Genomic DNA, 18,990 nt, shown 5'->3' with positions numbered 1-18,990 from the left:
GCAGTGCTGGCAGAAAAAATTATATACATTCTATTTTAGCATGCTGATTCTTTTAGGAGAACATATTTAATAAAAACATCATAATTCAATTTTTATTAATGCTTTTCTAATTGTTTGAAGTTTATTAAATTCAATTTATTCTAGTTGAGTTTGAGTTCAGAACTGACCTGACTAAATCCCTATGCTTATGTTTTCACACAAAGGACTACATACTGCAGTAAAACAGGCCCCGTGCTGAGAGCTGAATACACATATATATTTTGAAGATTAATTCTAGAACATTTTGCCTTGATTCATGACAATTTCTATCAATCTTTCAAATAAATGGATTATTCTCAGGATAGAGGTCTAGTCAACAATAGGAATTAGGTTCAATATAAATGAAGAAAGCATATAATGGAAATATAACAAATGGTCTCAAATTCTGTACACTCTATATGAGTTTGTGTTGTTTTTTTCTTTTTTCCCCTGTGATGTTGCCAATCTTAAAAATGTTGAATTTATGGACAAAAAGCAAATAATATATAAATTTATGACTCGCAACAGAAATATTATTTAAATTTCCTCCCAAGACTCTAATTCCACAGACTTTAAGTTCACCAGAGTAGCAGCTGCTATCAAACGAGGTAACTCTTTTGAAAGCAAATATTTCTTTTTCTTTTCTTTTGCTCAGTTACTTTTTAATTGAAACAGTTCCCTCATCTGGCTAACCATGTTTTTCAACACATACTAGTACAGCAGGAGGGAAAATGTAAATCTGGTCATTTGATAAGGCAGTGAAAAAAAAGAAACGGCAAGACCACCCCTTCTTGCAGCAGCAGCACTTACTTTGATCATAGATTCACTGCACTAAACTTCACTACAGGAAGCTTAGCCCATCAGATTGCAGGAAAACCGTTGACTACAAACTCAGTTTTAATTGCTTCCAGGTCCACACAACATTCAGGTACTTTCCTAAAAAAGAATGATCTGGCACAGTTGGTTATATTGCTATGATTTTTTTCTTCCTCTTTAGGTATTCAGTAAAAGTCACAGCATCACATATTGCTACAGTGCAGGTACAAACCTCTAAATCAGATGTGTTCATTAAACTTCAAGTCCTAGATAATGAGGAAGAAATTGTGAGTGTCACTGGAAAGGGCCATGCAGTCATCCCTGCTTTTCATTTCTTGAGTAATGAAATGCTTTTGAGTTCCCACTGTAAGTATTGTATTCTGTATTTGATAATTTTATTCACTGAGGGACATACATTCTTAGAGTAACTTTAGGTAATCACAGAAGATATTATTTTTTCCTATTTTTTCAATGAATCCATAATTGCTTTGTGATTAAGTGAAATCAGCTACGTTTTTGAGCAATCAACACGAGTCCTTGGTCCTCAGCAATGAGGAAAGGTACCAAAAGGATTGATTGAAATGAGGTGTCCAGCCTCATTTTCTTCCCCTGCCTTTTGGTCTTGTTTTGTAACTGAGTAAAAATTTTTGTGGATAATTGAAGTAGCTTCTCAGTTCTGACAATTTTATGTGTATACTTGTCTTGTCCTTGAGAATTGAAATATGTTTTATTTTCATGATCTTGCCTTTATTAGTTTGATCTTAAAGTTCAAAAGATTTTGGCTGTTAGGAAACTGATGCTCAGACCATGAGACATGGTAGATAATTCAGAGTACAATGAGCCCTATGGTTTAAATGCATCATCTTGAGCATCACTCCTTTTAGCAGAAGCACACATTTTATTGGCTTCCTATCCATCATATGAGCCCCAGAGTACAAGGCAAAAGCCTCTTGAATAAAAGATATGGTGTTTATCCTTATGAAAAACTCTCCATTTTTGACTCTGCCTCTGCTACTGCTTCACAATGATATTCATGGAAATAGAAGACACCAAAGGAAGAGCTACTTGCCCCAGACAAAGTTCATAAATGCCCATTATGCCATTGTCAATTATTTACGATAGCAACTGAAATACTGAGAAAAATTATCCCTTATGGGAATATATGAATTTAAATAACATTTCTTTTGAAACAAATTTATTTGAAAGTTACAGCAAACACCTCACTCATTTTTGGCTAAACAGTTGAATCTGAGAAGTTTATTTCCTCAAAATTACTTTTTTTTTTTTTAATTTTAAATTTTATTGACATTCGTTACATCGCAGTCTTGTCAGCTCAGCTTTTGTTAAAGGTGAGAACCAGTGTGTGTTCAAAGGCTACCTTTCATAAGTATGCTAAAATCCATGTATTCTCTCAAAGTACTTTGAAACTATTGATTGTGCCTAACAAAAATCCAGCTGGCATCAGTCAAAACTGATGTTCTGTAGTCCAGCACACTGCCACTTTGAATCTAATGTATGCCCAAGCCTGGCAGTATATAAATACTTGGGGAAGGGACAGGGAAGTAAAGAAAATGAAGCCAAACTCTTTTCAGTGACACCCAGTGAGAAGACAAGAGGCAATGGGCACAAACTGAAATATAGAAAATATAATTTAAGCATTAGAAAAGGTAATTTGGAGGAAGAGGTTTTTTTGTTTTGTTTTTTGGTTTCATTTTTACTCTTAGAGTGCCAAACACTGGAACAGGTTGCCCAGAGAGGTTTTGGAGTTTTCATCCTTGGAGATAATCAAAACCCAACTGTACATGGCCGTGAGCAACCTGCCCTAGCTGACCTTGCTTTTAGCAATGGGGTTGAACTAAGTGATCTCCAGAGGCGTCTTCCAGCCTCTGCGAGGACCACTCAGCCTTCTGTGATCCTGTGATACCAGTTAGTAGTTAAGGCTTATGTTTCTTGGTTTTTTTCTTAATGATACACAAATAATCCAGTTTCCTTGGATGTGCTGTCCAACGAAACAGGTTCTCATTTACAACCGGACTTAATAGAGAGAGCCTTCAGCTTGAGATTGTGGCAGTGCTCTGCCATCATCCCCCTCTGATGCAGCAAGATAACTTCCTGCACCATCTTAGAGGGCAGAGTTAGGTTATCCGGACATCCTCTTTCATGCTTCACTTCCAGGCTTTTGGAAGTTACGAGTTCTGCCACACTCTGTATTCAAGAGCTACAATCAGACAACATCAGCTGTTTGTTACTGGCATTTTTATTGTTTGATAACAGCAGGGCTGGGCTACAAAAGAAGCTAAAACAAAACTGGAATGAAAATTTTGTCGTCTGAAAGTACACTCAGCCAGTTGATTGACACTTGATTTTTAAGTGATGTTTAATTTTACTGCTCAGAAGCAATAAATACAGCTTAATGAGGTACCTCATTCTTAGGCATATTTTCAAAAATTGGCTCTGTAGTGCTCAGGTCATTTTTAACAAAAATGAAGTACCTTCTACCTGCTCCCACAACACTTATTATATGTAATAGATTTTAGATGCTGCTGCCATGCCGTCTTAACTTCAATTCTTAATCAAGCTATTTCCATTTTATTTGTAAGATTGTATACTATTTTGAATTTTTCATTATGGGTTTAATTTTAAAAATATGTATTCTTCATAAGCATTACAAGTTTGCTTAAATAAAGCTGCTGTTTATAAGGAAACCAAGTCAGCTACTGTACTCTCCATGGAGACTATACATATATATATGCATATATACCACATATACCACTCTACATCAAAGTTGTAAGATATTGAAATCTTCAGTCCTTTTATGAAGACTTTAAAACAATAAATCTTCTGTAAATCAATGAGTTTCTGCCTGTTTGAGCATATTCAGAACCTGAAGCAAAGACAAGTTGTTCAAATACTGTATTACTGCTTTGCTAAAGCCCAAAATAGCATCATATTTCGAACTGTGTAGTTTTCTAACAACATCCTTTAAAAAAATGTTTTATCTAAATTTCCAACATGTGGGTGGAAAATAAGTAATTTAATCATGATTATGAAACATTTTGATTTCTGTCTCAACTGCACCTTGTTATTACCAGAAATGTAAAATTAAATACTATGGAGACCATGCTCTTAAAGTGTAATTCATCAGTTGATAACGTTGTGGTTTTAAAGGAAGTTATGGAGAAGCTGTCATGATTCTGTGAGCGAGTTGCCAAGATAATCAGTAGCTATTTTGGTTACTGTTTTTGGAATGTGGGAATAGGTCAGTAAACTTAATAGTAGACTGGTGGAAATAGAAGCAGGAAAGCTGTAAGATAGCTCAGATTAGGGTGAGCATCACAAATACTTGAAATAAATTGCCAAGTTACCCTCAGTAAAGTGAAGAAGAAACTTTCTTTTAGGAGATCAGCTTGTTGGCAAAGATCACAGTCTAAAAACTGAAATAAGGTAAAAGGCACAATCACATGAAAGAAGAGACAAATGGATTCCAATACATGCTGGAAGGGAGAGGATGGGGCAGAATAACTAAGAAGGACTTTTTTGTCTTTGCCAGACTAGCAGGGGATGTAGGTGAGAACAATTTTTCAAAATACCCTCAGAAATCAGACACACATTAGGCTTTTATCTCTTATTCTTATGTGCTGTGATACAAATAATTTCTGCTATATTATTTTAATACATTGCAAATCATCCAATTAAATATCTGTTATATTAACCTGATTGAAAATAGGAGAGTTGTTGTATCAGGTTCCTATTCAGCACTGGAGTCAGTGAATTCTAACTGGAAAAAGTGGTGATGAAAGGTACTTTATTTCAAAGGGAATTTCAAAGAGTTTCTAGACCCAGCAAACTGACTGTAAAAAAAGTGTTATGATTTTAGACCGTATTTGAAAGTGAAATGAGTATTCTGATGCCATTTAAGTGTGTCTTAGTGTATAGAGAGCTGTCATTTGGAAGGAATGACTGTGAAGCTGCCACTGTGTGGGGGTTTTTTTTTTACTATTACTATTATTTTTACAATACTAGACCAAGTGACCTTAACAATGAAGTTCTTTTTCTATCTATATGCAGCCTGTATATCACAAAGATGACATTTTATGTAAGTGTTCCAGATCTTTCTGACCATCCAAATGCAATGAAAACATTATGAAATGTACTGAAGTATAACCAATATGACAGTATCATATTACCCAACCTGCTGAGTGTCTGGAGGTGCAATTTATGGCATTGCAAAAGCACGTTTCTTTGGCATTGTCAAAAGTGTTAGGAAATTATGGCCTGTACAATAACAATATAGGAACCTCCATAAATACTGATGCCAAGTTCAGGTGGGGATTTGTACAATCGACATTCAATACAAGATTCATACCATCAGGATCTAGTTGTTCTCTAGAAAAGTGTGTTTTCACAGAATAGGAATAATCAGAAACCAGTGCTATACCACCAGCACCAAACTTGTTAGTTAGGCAAGACACAATCCTCACATTTGAGACCTATTCAGTATCGCACATGTTCTGCCTCTCATAGAATTGATCACTGTGTTGACAGAGGTATTCTTAAGTGAAATTATTGTGCAAATATCACCCATAAAACGTTATTCCCCTTTCCCACCCACAATCTGCTAATTCATCTCCAGTCACAGCTGTTTTATAAATGTCTTTTATAGCTCAAAAACTACATTCAGTTGATTTTTAATATATGTACCTCTTCTGAGATGTAGTGGATGACATGGATCTTGAACATTCGCTTGCCAATAAAGGAGTTAAATATTGACATGTTGCAAGTGCAACTTGTTTTGTTGATACAAGCACAGCAGTCCTGTAGCACAGGTGGACAAGTGAATGCTCATAATCCTTTTATTTTCCGTAGTAGCAGTCTGATACAGTCCAGTCTCAAAGTATCAAAATCTCATTCAGATATTTGTTTGAATTGGGAACCAAGGTAAGTACGAGTCCCTTCTAGGCAGAGCTTTGCTTAGGAAAAACGAGAGTATTTACCTATGCGGTAAGAAGAGAAACTTGGTGTCACAGCACCGCCTGGTGACTATTGCTAGAACTATTATTTTGGTTATGTGTGAATTTTTGGGAACTTTCCGAGTCATCTTTCCAGCAAGGGCAGAATGAGTCTTATGCAGGATTCCACCATTCTGAGCTGAATTATCTTCATGGCAGGATCATCCTCTCGGCAAACAATTATAGAATTCTTCAATACTTACGCTCTTCAGGTTTAGGAGAGAGAGAATAGGGGAATAGTGAGGCATTCATGAAAGCTAATTAGAACCTAATGAATACAACCTCCCTTGAAGCCCACCTACCTTGGTAGGTAGAGGTAGGCTCTTTCAGAGGGCAGCGCACAGCTCGTAAAGCCCAGAAATCAGACCTCCTGGAGAGAAGCTCACCTCTTTGTTGACTACAAGGAGGAGTACATTCAGTTGGCCTCACTTCTTTAAAGCTGCCTTTTTATAAATGATTTGCACTGCCCCTTGATAACAGTGCTCAGGCAGGTATTGAAGATCCTTCCTGATTAGAAACTTTAAATAGTACTCTAAAGACAAGTTACCCAAGTGGAAAATATGGGTATGTAAAGGTATTTTTCCATTTGGAATCCAAATTGTTTCTTTGCTGCAGGTTTTCACACAGATGTAAAAGAATGTGCAAGACTCTGGTCCCTGGATAGTGTTTCTTCTTCATCCAAATGCACTTCTCTTGAATGAAAGCCTCATGATTTTGGTTCCCTCTGGTGGATGACTTGATAATCTAACTACTGTGAGTTATGTCTTCTCTCACCTTCACAGAATGGGAAGCTAACCGATACCTGGAAAGCTCAGCAGGCTCTATTTGAGTGAGAAACTATTCCACAGATACAGGTTTTCTTAGGCATATCTTTTACAAAACAACACTTGGAGTGGTGTGTTAGAAGAAAATGGGTTAGAAGAAACCAAGTGTTGTCTTCCTTCAAGTCTCTCTCACAGGCTTACCCTTCTTACCATGGGGACAGCAACAGGGATAGCTCAGGTGCTAAAGATTCTGAATGTCATGCAGAAGAGCAACTCATAGCTTGTGATGAGGAGTTTGAGACATCTTGAAGAAAGCATCTGTGCACGGTCTTGTTTTCATTTCCTGACTTCTACTGATTTTCTTAGGAAAAAAGGAAACACTGCCTTATGCAGAGGAAAGGTGGGATAGCAAGTGTTCTGTGGCATTTGACTTCCATAAGAAACTACTTCCTGGCTCCCTTTGAGTTTCTGGTGGCACACTTAATCTTTTATTTGGCATTTATACACTTACACACCACCTGTAAAATTTGCTGAATCTGGTCTAACAGTCCTGTCAACTCCTGTGAACTTCCCTGGATGTTTTGTCAACACACACGAAACTCTGTACATTTTTGTTTTGAAGTGTTGCAATGATACAGTATCATCCTTTGCTTCTACAGTAAACCTTGGGAAGAGTGAAGCCTTTTGTCTCCAGTAAAGTCAAAAAGATCTCTCTTTTCCAGTTGATGGTCCAGGTATTATTAGTGTAACACAGGTGAAGCTGCTTCCCCAGAGGTGTCATTTTTGCCCTTATTCAATTTTCTATGAGATATTCCTTTCTAAAATTCTCTTTCCTTTCCCTGTAGACACTCGGGTGAGATAATATCATAAATATCAGTGGCGTTAAAAATTAACAAGTTTACGTTTTCTGGATTAATACTTCTGTTCCAGCTCTTCTTTAGCATGTTCCTGGTTTCACGATTTTTCCACATCAATTCCTTCCCTAGGAGACAATGATATAACTTTAAAAATGATAGACCACAAATAATTCTAAAGCTCTTTTCAAGATTGGCTTTTTTTAAACTTTAGTCAGCCATAATCTTTGTGGCAAGTTAACATAAGAGACTGCTGGAAGGGTAGGAGTGGCCAGAACTGTGGCCAGTGCACTGCTCCCTGCCTTCCACAGGTGCACACAGCCTCTAAAATTAGAAGTTAGCTACACAGAGATCCCACCTTACAGTGTACAAGCCTACCTGTGTTAGGTACTGTATAGCATGGCGCTGTGGTAGTTAGTGCTGGAAAGAAGTGTGGAGTTTTGGGGGAAAAAATTACACATTTTATAAACAGTAGCAACAGTTATGTATACAGTCTTTCAAATTTCTCATTATGTACTTTGAAGAGATTTGTGATTTGCATGCCAAATGAAATCAGGATAGTATTTGGAATAAGTGTCATTTTAATTGGAACCTAGTGAGCGTAATACAGCATGAGAAAATTGACTATGGTAATTCTTTCTTGTATTTCTGGAGGCATCTGTTTACCTCATACCAATAATTCACAGAATTTCTTGAAGTTAACACTGACATTTTTTATCATCTTGCAGCAAGCAAAACCCAGGTTATTCAAAGTAGTATGAAGAAGGAATCAGAAACTGCAGGATCCAAAAAAAAAGGTCATATTTCATCTTCAAAGGACACCAAAACTTCTTTCAAGCCCGGACTTGTACGAGAAGATCCAGCTATATTAGAAGATGAATCTTTTCTCTTGGAAAACTTTCAAGATAATGATGGAAGTCCACAACAAGTAAGACATTTCAAATCATTGGGACTTGGGAAAAAAACCCACTAAACAATGATGGGGTATGGATAATTCTTTTGGTACATGTGGAAATCTGATATCCTGAGGCAAGAACAAGGAATCCAAAATTAAGACTGTTGGTAGCTTCTGAATGAGGCTATGGAGAAAGGATAATGTACATATATTAATAACCAAATAACAAGGGATCATTTTTGTTTTCAAATCAAGGTGATATATTCAATCTTTAAATGTTCTTCATTTGCTAAGTCCAGTTCAAGTACAGTCTTTCAGCTAAGGGCCAAAAACTACCAGTAATGAAGTTAAACTTCTGGTGCTTCAGTGCGAGTTTTCTTTGAAATACGATGTAAGAGAAGGCCATCTTTAATAGTTTTAATAGAGAAACACTTATTGCCAGTCAGCTGAAAGCTTTAGTAACACACAAAAACAACAACTGCTACTTGAGCCGAGTTTTTCAGAGAGGGATGTCAAAAACGTGGATTTTTCTTAATTTCACCTAGTATTATTTGTATATCTTAGAAAAATAACATTTATTTTCTAAAACAGTTCTTGTTTGTCTGTCCCCAAGTGTTACTCTAACTGTGATTTTTCCTGATAATTGAGTTCAATTGCAACAAAATATTCCAAGGAAAAAAAAAAAATTCATTGAGAAATAAATTCCAGGGTTGTTCTTTGACTCAGAACTGGCTTTAGAATTTGGAAAACAATTTTTAAAGAGAAATCATTTCTTGTTCAGTATAGACAATGTTTAAAATAACCCACGGACCCTTTTACCTCTACCTCAAATTAAGACATTATTGAGTGCTAGTATTAGGGCTCAAAGCTCTTTAGTAAGTCTTAAACTCAAAGACAAAAGTCTTTGTTTTAGCACATGGCATACATAGGAAAGTTACATGGAAATCTTAAAGGAATGTAGCTCCTTATTGTATAGCCCAGTTTAGTTTCACTTGATAAATACATGAGTAATTGTTTAATTTCATGGGAATTAAAACAAAATCTGTGGAATTAACACTAATTTTTTAAGCTTCTTGTGAATACTATAATGTGCAAACTTGTAAATTAATTATGTGTTTTATTTGCTGAATTCAATAGCTGGCAGTTTACTCACCTACAAGACTTTTGAACGCTTACTATAATTGTTATGTCTTCAGCATGTTAACATACAGCATTTTCTTTCACAGTCTCACAAGTACATCATACAAGCATTGGTGCTATATAATACTTGGCCACTTACTGAGAGTCAGTCTCTGTTTGTTCAGGCACTGAAAGAAATGGAGAAAAATGAAATTAAAGGTTGGTTCGATCTAAGTATGTATTTAGTCAAATGCATCATGTTACCGATTTTTTAAAAAAATGTTATATTGCTACAAGCCAAGACCATATGATATTTTTTTCTTTTATTCACGGCTTGAGTGAAATAATTAAGCAACAAAGCTCTTTGTTCTGTGGTTTGTAGAAATGAAGTTTGATTGCTGTGAACTGTACCTTCAGTTCACAAATTATATAGAAAGCAGAGAATATTCTGCAAAACTCACCTGAGCTTGTTAGGGCTTAACTTTAGGTAGGGATGTGGAACAGTTGTATGACTGCTTCTGCAGTCAGAGAGACCTATGAAGTGTAATACAAAGGCACGGTGCCCTGACAAAGTACATCCAAACCCAGAAGTTTCTACCAAAACTAGAGAAACACACCTGCTGATAATTTAAGAACATGCACTGACAGGAGGGGAGAAAAAGGCCTGTTTTGGGATATGTATTACTTCTGGGAGAAGAGTTTAGGCAGGAGGCAAGACTAGGAAAGGTCCCAAGGACAGACTGTGCGTTCAAGCCAGGAAGGGGACAGAGAAATTACAGAAACTTTTCTTTTTTTTCTCCCCAGATTCTCTTAACATTTCTTGTTAATGGACAGAAAAAACCCCAATACGTATTAAAAGCAGGTAGAATGCTAGTCAGTGTCTCAGAAATTAGACAGATGTCTCATATTTGCTTCTCCTTTTACCACTGGTAATGATTTCGGTCTCAAAAATGTTAGAGGAAAATTTATCATGCTGGATCGAACAGCCCAACAGAGGCGAGGCTGCTGCCACTCCATGTCCCAGGTCCAACCAGGAGCCAGGCTGAAGATGTAGTGCCAGCAGGCACACGCCCACACAGAGCACACATACGCACTACGAATATACATACATACGTTGCCAGCCACACAAATCACAGACAGACACTCAGAGCACTCACACAAACACAGAAAGCACCAATGGCCTCATCCTGCTCCCCTCTCCGGCTGGACAGAAGTCCACTAGTGAAACTATATATATATATGTGTGTGTGTGCGTGTGTGTGTATGTATAAGGTGGATCCTTCCAGCAGCTGGGCTTGGACACTACTCTGCCCAGGACCCCATATGAGCTGCTGAGGCTGCAGCCCTACTCCAGCTGCTGGCGCAGACCATCACGTACGCGCGCGCGCACACATGCACGCAGCTGATCAGGACTTCCCAGGTCCAGTAGCTGACTGGCCTGTGCTCTCACCCCTAGGTTCCTGCAGAACCTAAAATTCTGCCCCAGTTCCACCGCTCCGTAAATTTCCTGTGTCATTAATATTAAAATTCTATAACTCAATCTTTAAAATATGAGATAAGGAGAAATTATTTGCATTATCCTTCCTCACATATATACACTTGCTAATACCCGTAAATTTTCTTAGGAAGATTTGATCTTTATTTATTAGTGGTATTTTCTCACCTTTTACTCTGGTTACATATTTCTTTTTAATGTCTGGTTGTCAGGTTTTTTTTCGTTTCTATTACCCTGGACTGAAGTTAGATTCATCAGCAGTGATTGCTGACATACATTATTTCTTTTCTTGTATTTGAGTGCAACATTTGAGATTTTTTGCAGTCTTTTTTCAGCTAGCGGTACAGAACTTTACAAAGAAAAATCTTGTTGGTTTACTGTAGTCCCTAGTCAGTTTTAGTAATACTTGAGGAGCTATGTCATGTAGCCTTACAGGCCTGTACGACGACAGCGGTTCTAGTGGTCATTTCACCTGCTTCTAGCTTGTTGCATTCTTCACAAAATTGTCTTTTCTTCCTAGATTACTCCATTTATTCTCCTCATTTTCCCCTTAATGATAGACTGGTTCTTACGACAGGCATCCTATACGTTGTCTTACCCTTCCCAATCGTCTACGCAGTAACAGCTTGCACTTTACACCCCAGCCATGCTACCGGTGTCTGTCCTTTCATGCGGCTATCACCATGGTCTGTAAAACTGCAGGTCAGAGGAGGTCACCTCACCTCTGAGTTTCCTCACCAGTTCTCAGCTGTTACTACTGAAGCACATCAATGTCATGAGTTTCCCATGTTTCGTTCAAGGTAGCAGTATTCCAGGTGATGGCTTCCCTTCCCCATGCGAACCGATGCTGTGGCTCATTTCCAGTCAGCCTCAAGCCACAGTCAGTGATAACGAGCACTCTTCTCTTAGGATTCTTTTTAAATGTTCTGATTTCTGTGTTCTCTCCTAATCGCTGCCTTTCAAAGTAACAGAAATCCATTTCACAGTTCATGTTAACTGGGTGTTTCTGTTTATGTAAGGATACCAACAGATTGCCCAGGCCACCAACAAAGTTCAAAAACAACATATATCATAAACAACCAACACTTCCTGTATTTACTACTTAGCATTTATTTTATGTACCCCTATTAACAGCAATATTTATCTAGAGTGATTACTACAGGTAAGTATTTTGGAAAAAACAACATTTAATCTTTGAATCTTTTTCTGGTTGTGAACTAGTCCTAAACCAATTTGAAAACTGAGCTTTACCATTTAAAGCTTCCAGCACCAGTTATCAAACACACAATTAATCTAATAGCAATGTTGGTGGCATCCTCTCACCATGTGATTTTTAAGAAAGCTGCAGCGAGCCAGGTGGAAAATTCCTGCAGCAAATTTTCACCACTTCAGGTGAAATATCACTTTTTCATGTAAGCCAACAGTGCCATCTGGAGTTAGCTTTATATTAAAGCTAATTTATCATAGCAAAAGCATATTTCAGCTTTGTATTAGCATTTACTAAAGTCTTTTAAGCTACTCTCCCTTTAAACGAAGACCCATATTATTGTGCTATCAATATTCATTGTTATTATAAATATTTATTAAGAACATTTTTGAAGAAAGTAAGTTTTCCAGCATACAGATGCTATGATAATTCTGTATTTTGTATTTGTTGATGTTTGTTATTCTTTTCTTTCTTCAAGATCATTAATACTTCCGTTTGACATACTTGTAAAAAGAACTGTGTTAGCAAAAGTTATTTCATGACTAATATTTAGTCACATTTATTATATATGAAATCTCATTAAATGCTTTATTAAAGAGCACATTGCACAAACAAAACATTAAAAAGGCATTAACCAGGAAAACCCAAGTACACAGAAATTAGGAAGTGTCAGCTAGTGTATTATATAGTCTTCATTCTTTTCTCTCTTTTTATTTTTCTTTTTTTCCTTCCACTGGGAACTGTTAATGGGGCAAGACTTCAATGGAAAAATAGTAAAAAAAAAAGTAAGGTCTGGATCATAATTCTTGTGTAAAAGGGGAAAAATTAGCGGGCAATCTTGCAATGGCTAATACCATTTAAGTTGCTTGACTGTGCAAACAAAATTATTCTAAGATTAATTTTCTATATATGACTTTCAGCTATTGCCTTTTTGGGTTCTTTGGTTTTACTTTTCTTGCAGTGAGATCAGAAGTTTTATTGTGCAGTTGTCACAACCCATTGTTGAATCATCAGTGTGCACTGAATGCTGACTGCAGTATGTAGTTTATATATTGCCTTAAGTCAACTCAAGAGTGTTAGCTGATGATGAGAGAAGGCTGTCTATCCAACTGGGAGAGCGGGGCGGAGATAGGGCACCCAACCCAGGTAGTAGAGGTAGGTTTGAAAGGGTAGGAGAGGCAGTATCCTTTGGAATATTCCTTTTTTTTCTCCAGAGCTGGGAAAGGTTTTCCGACAGGTTTTCTCTTCACGCAGGAGAACTTGCTGGCTCCTGCCAAGGGCAGGATGTTTAACAGGATGTTCGGTTCTCCCTCTCTTTATCTCTTTCCCACCTTGCCTGTCTGTAGTGATTAATCATTTGCCTGGTGTTCAGTGAGAAAATAGGTCATGGAGGATACGTGATGGTGCTAGAGTTTAAAGACCTGTATGGTCTTTAAATACCTGCATGGTATAAGCCATGCTCTAACCCCACCCTACCACTGAACCATATTGGTGGTTTCTTCTATCCTGGTGCAGTTTTACTGCAACTTTAGTGTCTGGGTGAGCCCAACTTTGGAAAGATTTTTGAGGTTGCTATCTTTCAAGAATGCTTCTGAGGGTCCAGGCAGAGACAGGAAAAGCAACATCTCAACTTCTCGGTCATTTCCTAATCAAATCTGAAAGTCTCTCATGGGGTAAGTAACAGTCATTTCTGACAACTACTGGGTAATCCCACTAAATGCTCAGAGCCTATTTCAATAGCAGGAGCATGATATCTTCTCAAAGAAAACTTCAAAAGACTCTTCTGTATTTTACCTATGAATAAGATACATTCTCTGTAATTTGAATTTCATAAATCAGGACTAGCTATCTATCTTGCCTAAAAAAAGAGAACTGTTGTATCTCAATCTGAAGTTATGAGTTCCAGATAGGAATAATTTGGTGTAATTATTTAGCTTGTCATAAACAGGACATCAGACTGGATGATCACTATGGTCCCTTCTGGCATTACAGTAAATGAATCTCTGAGTAAATGATTGAAAAGCAGTAGAGAAGCTAATTTTAACAGTTGCTATCAGCTGTTTGTCATCACTCTCAATTGGTGTGATGCCCAAGCTCTTCTTGGTGCCAGAAGTCACAAACTCTCTGCTGCTGAGAGTTTGTGACGATTGATGCATAAGTTCTGCGCTAGAATTCAGCCATGGCCTTTTTACCTTCTGCACCACCTCCCCACCTTTCTTCTTATCCCATCCCATACATCCCTGGAAAAAGCCCCGAGGAACTACTCACGTCTCCCTTCTTGTCAGTGGGATGCACTCCATATTGCCAAACTGCAGCCAGAGGCCCCTCCAGGAATACCTGGAGGTTGATCCCAAAACCGGGGAGGCTGCCCCCTCTGCTGAGGGAAGGCAAGGGCCAGGGGAACCTGGACAGTGCAGCGTAGTGTTAACTGAATTCTGTCCTAAGCCTCTGTATCAGGGGTTAAAGCAGGATACCTGATTGTAGCACTGTCATTTCATACGCTTGCTTGTTATTTACTGACTTCTCAGTGTATGCAAGAAGTCCAGAGCATCAAAATACTAAAATTTATAGTTGTAAAATATTTATAGAAGACAGACAAAGCTTGTGCTATCCCATGACACAGAAAGTCTTTGTCTTGTATCAAGACAAATCTATCATGTAACTAATGACACTGAATGTCTCTTGAGTGTTTGTATAAACAATAAATAATTTATCTTTAAAAATTAATAATTCACTGAATAATGCATGTACAGCAGCCTGATTTATGGTGCTATAATGTTACGATAATGTGAAATTAAATGGAAAGCCATTTATGTAATGATATTGTAACTTCAAATAATTTAATCACTATTTATTTTATATTTGCATTTCCTCTGGAGTTGTTTCAGTATCTTCAATATTTGTGGAGACCGCTGTAATTTTTGCTTTCATTCTTTGATGTATGCTTTGGTAGCACTGAATCAATTTAAGCGTAGCACTTTGGTGCCATTGTACATTATTTAAGTAGCATGAGGAGATGATAATAATACAATTTATACAAAAACACTTGTATAATGTATGTAATACACATATATGTCATATAATACATATTTGTATGTGTAGGTATATGTGTGACACAAATATGTTTATATATATTTAATAGTTACAGTTACATATATCCATATAACCTCAGCCACGACATTGCAGATCTCATCCAAAGCTCCTTAAAGCCAGTGGAATCTCTTCAGTGGGCTTTGGATCAAATCATGCAGCACAGTGATTTGTCCTCAGTGGAAAGGGGTTAGAAGGCATAGCATTAAGTGAAAGGTACCTTGTTATTATTGGCAGATTGTAAGAGTCACTCATTTCCTCTTTTTTCTAAGAGAAATCCCCAGTTTTATTGTATTGACTAAATCTAGGTTTTCAGCATTTGTTTTAATGTTTCAAGCAGTATACAGGTGGAGGGAAACAGAGATTTCAGACTCAGATTTTCAATCTTTTTCACAGTGTTGTGGGTCCATCCCAAGTTGTTTCAACTGACATGCTCCTTATGCTTGTAAAGCTATATGCTATTACAGTATTTATATATTTATTTATTTTAACAAGAATATGACATGCAAAAAGTCTTGTTAACAGCTTCCATCGGATAAGACAGTGCTGAATAAATGTTACAAATGTAAATTCTCAGCATCTTTTAATTCAAAAGATGTACTAATCAAATAATTAATCCAGGTTTTTCTCAGATAGTTCTGAGAATGATAGTTTTGAATGTCTTAAACATGCATCAAATCTCAAATATGTTTCTTTGCCTTAACTTCCTTGCACTTTTGGTGGGGCCTGTCTTTCCTTCTGCTCTTCAGACTTTCAGGCTTACAGGGATATGAGACAGTGAGAACAATGACTTTACCTACTTTGAGCTTCTCGCCTGCCTGGTGCAGAACACTGACAGAGATTGTATGAGACTATACAAGGGAAATAAGAGTCAGACTGTGATTCTGTACATTGCAATCTTTGGACTGACTCACACACAAGGCAGCGGTGCGGTGACTGATGTGCAGGGACCATGGCAAACTCGCAGTTAAGCCCTGGGTGAAGTGCTGTTTAGGACAGATAAGGCTGTCACAGTGTGTCCACCTTGTAAGTCTGTTTTTAAAAGTTGTTTTGTCCTTAAATTCTTTCTTGGTCCACCAATAAATGTTAGTGTAGTACTTGAAAGTGTCAACTAATTAACTGACTTTTCTTTGTCTTTCTGCATGGCTGTTTTGTGCTGTTATTCCTCCCTGGATATTATATGGGGAAATATATTTATGGATGACAATGGTATCCTCTAATTCATCATGCATCATAACTACATCTGAACAGTACATGGGGAAAAGCATGAGGAGCACAGCTTTCCCCTAATGCTCAATTATTTTGAAGGACAAAAGTCTGCAAGTGTTCCTAAACCAAGCAAAAGAGCAAAAGATAAAGCATCTGAGAAGTCAGAGAAAGAAAAGTCCAATAAAGAACGAGGATCACTTGTATCTGTTGCATCTCGACCTGAATCTCAGGTGAGAACAAATCCAAGAAACGGGATTTGCTGAATGTGCCGTCATTTTATTGAGTGTAAAGATATTTTCAGGTCTGCGGGTCAGTATTACTAGCACTTCTAATGTATCCCTTGTGTTTCTCTATGCCCTGTTTTGCCACCTTTTTAGCTTTATACATGAGAGAGATTGAATTACACATGTAATAGACGTGCATCCTGCTTGAGAGATGTAATGTGCTCATTTCTTTGTTTATGTATGTTATGAACAACTACCGGTTGTTCCTTTTTTGGTCTAGCTTCTGTCTCTGCTGAAGCTTTACTAGATTCCGTGAATTCACCATACTTATGTCCCATTAGTCACTCATTGTAATGGTTTTCATGGGCTCCCAGGACGATGAAGTAGGTCTTTCTTCTATAGTCAGTTCCTGTTTCATATGTCGCAATTGTCATTAGCTTGCACACAAGCAGAAATTAGTGGCAGAAAAATTGGTACTTATTTGCCTACTTGCAAATTCTTCTCATCTGTGGTGGGATGATCTGAGTGCTCTGTGGTTGACCAAAAGGCTACTGCCAGCCTGTATGCCTGAAAAGGAATAATTGACTTTATGGATTGCAAACAGATTAATGGAAGGCAAAGAAGAAACTGGCAGTTCCTCCTTTAATGGTATTGCTTTTGCTGGGAATTTTGCTGCCTCATGGCAGGTAGTTCAAGGGGAGGGCATCTCCAAAGAGTTTTGAATGAAGAAATCTCTGAAGAACTGTTTTGTTGACTAAACCTGCTGCACAGCAAACTAGCCTCTGATTCACATCCACATCTAATTATATAGAGTTCCGGACTAGTAGTGTCTTAACCCTTCTTTCGGAGCAGTCTGAGTGGCTGCAGTTGAGATTGTTGGCCACAGAAATGCAACGCAGCTTCAGGCTGTTTCACATTTCTGCTTTCAGCTCCAGTGATGGGGTACACTCGGAGTGCTGGGATGATAGCTCTTGGGAGTTTCAGTTTCAGTCTGCCACTAAAACAGATGCAAGGTTCAAGATGGAACTGCTTGCAGATAAAGAAGATGCCCACCTTTAGTCTCAAATAAAAGCTGAGCTCCTATCTCTACTTCTAAATATTGGGCTTAAAGCTTCTGTGGATGGTATGGTTTCCAGGAATATATGCAGCACAGTATCTCATTCATCGGTCAGACAGCAGAACAGTCTCCTACACCTGAGGCACTACTTGTACCCTGTGGTTCTGGAGAAGCTATGCATTAAGGTGGCTTAGGGAATTTGGGAAGTGATTGGAAGAAAACGGGTGCCTCATAAGACAGACTAAGATGTATTTGTACACAAAAAGCCTAGTTAAAGATAATAAAATTTCTAGTAAAAAAAACTTGTGGAAGGAAGGAAAGGAAAGGAAGAAAGGAAAAGAAAAAAGCTTGACAAGAAGATAAGACAATAATCACTACAAAATACTCCTGTTCACACAGACTGTTGATAAGAACTGGGAGTGTGGAGCATGCTCTATGGGATTGAGGGGGAGCACATAAACAAAATACGTTCCTTTCCTTTGGCAGCCACTGTATAATACTGTATGTTAAAGTCTACCAATGTATAATGTATATCAATCAGGAAAATCACCAGGATACAGAAACATAACTATCCTAAATAGCAGCAGTAGATGCATACCAATCAATGCATTATGTTTATGGTACTTCACTTTCAGCAAGCTGCTTCAAACAAACCATACTGGACTTTGCATCTAGTTAGTGAACAAAGAGAGGCAGACGTTCTAGAGGTGAAGAAAGACACTCAGCGAGCAGATGAGATCAAAGCCATGAAACAAGCATGGGAGTCTGCAGAGCCAGGAAGAGCTGTAAAGGTAATATCAGAGTGCAATCTTTGCAGTAATGTTTCTTCACAAGTTCCAGGAGCTGCTGTGATGGTAGAGCAGTTGCCACAACAGAGACCTGACTTCATATGGCTGTCCCCTTCACCACTCTGTGGAAGACAGGGAATTTTACACAGGTTAAAGAATCAAAAGTGATCATGTGCATGAATTCTGGGCAGGAATCCAAATCACCTCCTTTAGACTTCTGTAGATCACTGAGACTTTAGATTCCACTCTGCCAAACTGAGAAGAGTTTCTCCTTAGCCCACTACCTCTACTCAATTGCAAAACTGCATCTTGTGACAAGTTTAATGTTTAGCATGAACAGATTCCAGTGGGAAACACACTGCTATAAACATGCCAAAAAGATTTCTCTTGAAAAACTGGCACCTGGCCATATCATCACTCAAATTGTGCCCTGCAGCCAGGATTC

At 37.8% G+C, this 18,990-nt stretch overlaps 1 protein-coding gene across 1 annotated transcript in view; it reads left to right on the top strand.

The window, feature by feature from the left end:
- ADGB (androglobin) overlaps window positions 1-18,990 on the top strand; it is a gene marked incomplete at both ends in the record, with an annotated part of 120,730 nt that overhangs the window by 94,076 nt on the left and 7,664 nt on the right. Inside the window, 5 exons of the mRNA XM_081997158.1 lie at window positions 1,016-1,200; window positions 8,190-8,389; window positions 9,583-9,694; window positions 16,519-16,706; window positions 18,393-18,548. Coding sequence (XP_081853284.1) covers window positions 1,016-1,200; window positions 8,190-8,389; window positions 9,583-9,694; window positions 16,519-16,706; window positions 18,393-18,548 — 841 coding nt within the window. The remainder of the gene's footprint in view (window positions 1-1,015; window positions 1,201-8,189; window positions 8,390-9,582; window positions 9,695-16,518; window positions 16,707-18,392; window positions 18,549-18,990) is intronic.

This window comes from Phaethon aethereus (genome assembly GCF_964289735.1).
Source record: "Phaethon aethereus genome assembly, chromosome: 3".
In the NCBI taxonomy this organism is placed as follows: Eukaryota; Metazoa; Chordata; class Aves; order Phaethontiformes; family Phaethontidae; genus Phaethon; species Phaethon aethereus.
The sequence above is the reverse complement of the archived record's forward strand: the minus strand, read 5'-3'. Positions and strand labels throughout refer to the sequence as shown.